Genomic DNA, 6,945 nt, shown 5'->3' with positions numbered 1-6,945 from the left:
TTTTGCCTACGGTTTGAGTATTAATGTTTTAACATATGAAAGTTGGACCAGATGCACTCGTTTACATTTGAACATATTGGCAATTTACTGAAATGCAAGTCAGGCGTTATTGTAATGAGCCCAAAATGTGTGTGGCTGCACATCTTGGACTCATCTCTTTTCAATTTACCCCAAACAGTTGTGCGAGCCGCCTCGGACCAGTGCAGATATGAGAAGGACATAAAACAAAGCACACAAAACAACAGGGTGCCAACAGTTTTTAGTGCTTGCCGTCACAAAATAATGGAATAGAACTTGAAGGCCTCATTTTATCACAAGCTGGAGTCCCAGCTCCCCCATGAATTTGGCCTGTGTGAGTGCATGAGATATTAAAGAACAGGACAGCCATGTTGTAGAGGACCTCTCTCTGAACTCACTTTTGTCTGCAGGCATGTTCAGTAACAGCTGAGGCCAGCAAGGGTCCTGCCCCGCCGGCCTGTCATTAGCTCCTCCACAGCATGCTCCCAAAGCTGCTCCGCTAATGGACGCCAAATAACTCCGCTCAATGCACACATACGGAACTTATTCATAACACAATGGATGCATTACCCCTTCCTGCCATTCAAACACCTTGCACCCTCATGTGTAGAAACAATGTGCTTCAAGATCATTTGCCCTCATTTTATTACAAACAGAGAATATCCATTCCAAACAGGGACAACATATATTAAAGAAAACACATTTATTTTAACAATAACCTTTAAGTGCTTAAATATGATATGAATTATGTACATGTTATCTTGGGAAGCAGAGGTGATTTATACGGAGCCCCTTAGGGGACATGGAGATTTTATTGACAGATTCGAAATTCGCGGATCAATAACTGAACATAACGTTGTAAAAATACAAACAACATGACTTTACAATCATAGCAAGGTAGATAACGAGCTACAGAGTCGTTTTTATCAGAACAGCTCGCGCCGTCATCCGAGCTAAACTTCAAGAATTGGTCACAATCTGCAGCTGGAGGATTGCTTAGGGACCGTCTACAAACTGCAACGGGGTTTTGCGAGATGTCAAAAAAAAAAAATTCCAATAATTTTGTTTTCTTCTCCATGTCCCTTAGGGGGCTCCGTAGATTTACCCTTTGAGTGCCGAGTCATTTCTATGCTCTCTCTGCAGACTGGGTGAGATTAAGAGTCATGTCTGACATGACTAACACAACATCACTCTTTGCTGTCATACACACAGGTAAAAGTACTGCATTCAGTAAGAATAAATAGGATAATCAGTTAAGACTTCTGTCATATACAATGTTATCTAAAGTAGAAAGTGCTATAATACAGCTACAAGTGACAGTTAGCATATATTATCACAGTAAATATGGTTTCAGCAAAACCTTCACAAAAATCCACAGAACACCAGCATATTCATGATATAAAAATAAGTTATAAATCTGCATAAATATTTTACACAAAAACAGTTCTAAAATATGCTGTCTTTTCAGACAAAGTTACACACAACAGTTTGTACAGTTTTGGGTATTAAGAACATTTTCAGTTTGGTGTTATTGTTAAAAAAAAAAAGACATTCTTTTACGTTTTTTATGAAAAAGAGTAAAAAACAAAACTGTAAAAGTCCCGTTTTCCACCACGCTTGAACAACACTTCAGATATACTAAAGTGAAGAGAGAGAAAAATGCAGCACGGCCAAGTTTCATTTCCTTTTATCGCCACTTCAATCCCCCCGTTGAGTAGACACAGATGAAGAGCGTCCCATCCCATATAGACAAACCTCCTATGAACAAGCGTTTCCCCTTAAGCATGGAGTCCACAGATGACTCTCTAAAGGCTGAGCACAGAGAGGAGAGAAGGACAGAGAGGAGAGAAGGACACAGAGAGGGAGAGAAGGACACAGAGAGGAGAGAAGGAGTTGTTCTCAGTGTGTCATGAGAGATTACAGCATGAAAAACAAGCTTTATCCTGGATGTTCAGACAGACTTCCTTCACAGACCCATTACAGTGTGTACGGAGCTTTTGATGGACAGAACTACTCAGGTCAATGATTGGAACAATGAACAACGGCCAAATATGACCTGATATTGGAGTGAGACGAAGGAATGCCAAGGGTCGTGGCTCCCAATTAACTGGCTTCACGGTTCACAGGAACTGTGAAACTGAGGGCGATAAGTAATCAACTACGATGACGTTTCACCACAGGAGGGAAACTGTGAAGAACATGCCATCGAGGCAAAAGCCTTGTTTGAGCTCCTTTATGGCACAAAGATTATGGACATTTGAAGTGTTTTTAATACTACCGTATAGACAAATAGCAGTTGAGATACAGAGCAGGAATAAGGCAGCGGCTCTGTGTTGTCTGCACACACAGAACAACGTTACTGTGAACTGAGAAAGCTGTGTGCAGGTGGAGATGAAAGGCACTGATGATGTGACATTGATGTGACAGTAATGTGCCGCACGACTTTATTTTTTATTCATCAGCCTATCCGTTCTGGATCTGAGAATAAACGCAGTATTTGCAAAGCCACAAACTTTGCAAATACTGCCGTTATTTAAAACACATTGAACTAAAAGAATATGTAACTCATAACGGAATATACCAAAGGCAAAATCGCTTGATTTACTCTAATACGCGCATTATACGTTTTTCAGTTTGGAACTGCAATACAAAACAATTACAATATTTGCATTACACTTTTTATACTCAGCAATACAATAAAGTATTTCTACACAAAGCATTATGTTTGGTTCGGTTACTTCTGTCGCATATCCACTTTAAACTTAGTATTTGATGTTATTGTGTTTCCTTCAATAACAACATGAAGAAACTTTGTGCACTTAATGTTATTGATTACCAAGATGTAATAATGGTGTGTTTGAGTCACACGCTCCATTGTGTATTTTGTGTGTAGATATATGCAGGGTTCATACACTTTTTCACCAATGATTTTCAAAGACTTCTCCATGACCTGTACCTAATGTTCCATGACCAAAAAAATTACTTTCTCAGCGGTACCACTGAAAATGGTTTATTAGAACATGGAACAGGAAAATAAGGTCAGCATATGAAACATGTTAACTTACAGTATGTATTATCATTATAGTATTACTATTTCAGCGATTAGATAAAATATAAATTATATTTGATGCAACTTTAGTTACATTTCCATGACTCTTCAAAAACTTTGGGAAAAATATTGTTGTTCATAACTTTTCCAGGGCCTAGAATTTGCATTTCCATGACTATAGCAGGTTTTTAATGACTGTATGAACCCTGTATATCATATCTAAATAAGTCCCTAGGTATATTTAATATATTTGTTATCACATGTTCAACTGTTGAAGCTTACCTGCGTTTCAGTCGCTTTTGAGGAAGTCCTCTGAAAAGACAGAAGAAAGTATGTGAGGCCACTTTGCAGCTAAAAGATCTCACTTTGTACGATGTGATCATGTGTTTGAGCTGATTTCAGTCCAGTAGGACTTGTGATAAAGTGCAGTAGCCTCTACATGGAAACATTGTTGAAATAATATAATCCTGAACTGCCACTACGTCAGTGTCTTCCTGCCATCCCATTCACGAGCAGAGGGGTTCAAATCCCCTACTACGCTTGCTGCCACAGGCACCAACCACCTCATTTGTTTAGGGATTTCATGCATTAGGACAACCTTGACATAAACTGGCTGAGTGCTGACGGTTATATTCAACTGTGAAACCAGAGGCCAGCAGCAGCCCCTGCAGTTACTGAGCCTTCAGGTCTAATTAAAATCAGCCAGCCTGTGTGCTGGTCAGTGCACTCATGAGCCATATATCTCCGGTAAGATGAGCACTCTGTTATTTTAGGCACATTGTTCCTCTTTCAGGATTCATTTTCAGCTTTTTATGGCGTGTCATAAAGCTAACTTGTTTTGTTCATCTCAGTGATGAATGAACCGAGTCTGCACAAGATTCAAATAACATCACAGTTAATGTTTAGTGGAACGTGATGCAATAAAATAGATAAATATAAACTATGAAGTTACAGTTGCATGCAAGCAAGAAGTGATTTTTCCTCCTTTAAAATCTTTTAATTGGATGATATCATCACCTCCCCAAATAAAATCATTTGTTTTCATAATATAGCATTTAGAGCTTTTTTACACCAGTAAAATAAGCATTACATTGAGAAATGAACCTAGATCAGTTTTACAGTTTGAAATATTTCCCTTCACACAAACCAAGTTTTTTTTATGCATCTGTCCTCATTTTTGAAATCAGGAGTTGGTGCCATCTGGTGGAACAAAGACACACACTATACAGCAGTGTGTATGTGTATAAAAGGACACACACACACACACACACACACACCTATAGATGTTTTGGTCTAGCAGCATGGCAGCATCCTGCGGTAACTGGGATAAGTGCACCACTTTAGTCTTCAGCTGCGACCGCTCCGTTTCATTCACCCACACGTCAGGTAATCTGTAACACACACATGCACAGAAAGGACATTTTGTCATGGTTTGAGCTCTAACAAGAAAGAGGGAGAGAAAAGGGGGGTTAGGATGGGAGTAAGGTTGAATGGAGCAGGTTGGGAGGGATGGACAAAGAGCCTCATTGAGTCCAGCGCACATGTTAACACCTTCCTCTGAACACTGAGTACATTTCCATAAGTAACATGGCCTTGACCAAGGCACTAGGACTAACATGCACACACACAATGGTACACAGACACACACACACACACACACACACAACGCATGCTGTCCTCCCATTCTCTTAGTTATCAAGTAACTTCTAAACTGTATATTTATATATTTTGTTCACTTGTGTGCAACAAGATATACGAGATGGGGCGTATGTCAATGTTTATTTACATGCATGCCAGTGTGTTTTTGTGAATTTAAAATGATACAATTTTAAACTAGCTGTATTCTGTGTGGAGGCTGTGGTGCTGTGGACTAGTGCGTTGGTGTTCGGATGAGGGGAGCACAGGTTCAAACCCCACTGCAGTCAGCATGTCGTTGTGTCCCTGGGCAAGACACTTCACCCCAAATTGCTCCTGTGGGGATTGCCCACAGTACTGAGTATGTAAGTCACTTTGGATAAAAGCGTCTAACAAGTAATGTAAAAAGATATTCCAGAACAGTCTGATGTCACCACCTCTTTAAGCCGTAGGAAGGTGATGTCTTTGAAGACAAAACACACACACAAGCACATGATGTACTGTACACGCAGCAGTGTGATCCCCCGGTGAAAGAGGGGAGTGTGTGAGCACTGGCGTGGCAATTCGAGGTGCAGCAGAAACAAAGAGCTTAGCGAGTCCACTGCGCCTCCCCTCCCTCACCCACCCCCCCTCTCCGCCCCCAGCATTCCCCCCGTCACCATGTGCGTCATCACAGGAGCCCCCAGAGATGCAGACATACGCGCGCACACACACTCACACACTAACTCTCTCTCTCGCTCACTGCAGGCAGCAGTTAGGCGGGCAGGAAGCCACCGAGCCAAATCATTCACTCACATGCCGAGTCAGCCCATTCAGTGTGGATGTGTGCAGGTATCACTTCACATGCATCACATTCAGCACAACTGGTGCAGGTAAGAGAGGGAGGACTATTGAAAACGGACAAATGAAGGACAGGAAAGGACAGAGGGAATGTGGAAAAAGGAGTGGCCCATTTTACTGTACAACAACTTGCAAACAGTGTTACCAAATACTTTTATGGCATGTTTAAGTAGCTGGAGGGTGGGGTTAGCCACAAAGGACCATTAAATAAATACGATAAAGCGCTAAAGGCCACAGTAGTATTCTAATCTACCAATATACCTCCTGAAATGCTGTTTTAAACAACATCCTTTAGGTAATCGTTTGAAAAGCTTGACTCGATTCATCATTATCCCATGTGGGCCTTAATGTCCGTCCCTCTGTGCCCTTTTAAAGAACACATGCACACACAAACATAAATCAGGCACAGTGAGGTTTTTTAGCAGGAATGTGCACACCTATTATGTGTGCATGTAAAGTGACCAGAGCAGTCAAAAGCCCAACTGACTGCTTAGCTCAAGTAAAAGTAACAGCTGTACACTAACATTTGAAAATCAATCAAACTGAATCAAAGTAAATACTACACGTATTAGTCTTTGGTTAAAATAAAAACAACATGGATTAAAATGTTTTCTAAGCAGGTCATCAGTCTTAAGACTACACATAGAAAGTGAAACAAATAAAATATGTGATGGTAATTGTGCAAAAGTGTGAGGAATGTCTGATCATTGTACAGTTGATGGCAGCTTTTACCCTCGAGTACACATTTTGAGTGGGAGCATTGAAAAGGTATTTAAATAGATATTGTGGTGCATGGTCTCTATCCCCTTTAATGGAGGGGAGCGAGGGAAGAGGAAGTTAAGAGGCAGGTCCAAGACGAAAAACAGTCCCCTTCAGAGCAGCTTTAAAGTTTGGGTTAGTTTTGAGTTAGTGTCCATGTGCATCACAAACTTGAAATGACAAACGAGGACCCAACGAGTGTTAAATATGCAGTAAACACACGTGTGTTTGTGTGCGTGCACGCTCACATGCTCGTTCCACTCCAGAGTCCACGTAAACATGTCCGAGCGAGTGTGCCATGGTACTGATGAGTTATTATATTCTGATGGATGTGAGGCACACAGGAGGGCTGCTATGGGGGTTGGGGGGGGGTCAGCATGTCACGCATCTATCACACATACACCAAAGTGTTCATATCCCCCCCCTCCATACACACAAATAAATAGATTTCCAAAGACCCAAAGGCTCCATTCAGTCACACCAAACCAAATAAAGACAAATGGATTTATTTTATTTTCCAGAGGAGACCGTTTTTTTGGCTTGCCCTTTTATGAGCCAGAAATGTATATTGTGAGTGAGGCCTGTGTGTGTGTGTGGCCTAGCATTACTATACTTGTGGGGACCTAAATCTGTTTACACAGTCA

The 6,945-nt window shown here is 41.1% G+C and overlaps 1 protein-coding gene across 2 annotated transcripts in view; it reads right to left on the bottom strand.

Moving 5' to 3' along the window:
* Positions 1-646: 646 nt before the first annotated feature.
* Positions 647-6,945, bottom strand: part of LOC104942483 (zinc finger protein aebp2-like) — a 22,417-nt gene continuing 16,118 nt past the window's right edge. For both annotated transcript variants that reach the window (XM_010767716.1, XM_010767723.1), the window contains exons 7-9: positions 4,345-4,458; positions 3,350-3,379; positions 647-1,830 (exon numbers count right to left, since the gene is read on the bottom strand). In XM_010767716.1, coding sequence (XP_010766018.1) covers positions 1,824-1,830; positions 3,350-3,379; positions 4,345-4,458 — 151 coding nt within the window. In that variant the 3' untranslated portion in view covers positions 647-1,823. The remainder of the gene's footprint in view (positions 1,831-3,349; positions 3,380-4,344; positions 4,459-6,945) is intronic.

Source organism: Notothenia coriiceps, unplaced genomic scaffold (assembly GCF_000735185.1).
Source record: "Notothenia coriiceps isolate Sejong01 unplaced genomic scaffold, NC01 NC01_scaffold00000339, whole genome shotgun sequence".
NCBI lineage: Eukaryota > Metazoa > Chordata > Actinopteri > Perciformes > Nototheniidae > Notothenia > Notothenia coriiceps.
This window is presented reverse-complemented; position numbering and strand designations above follow the sequence as displayed.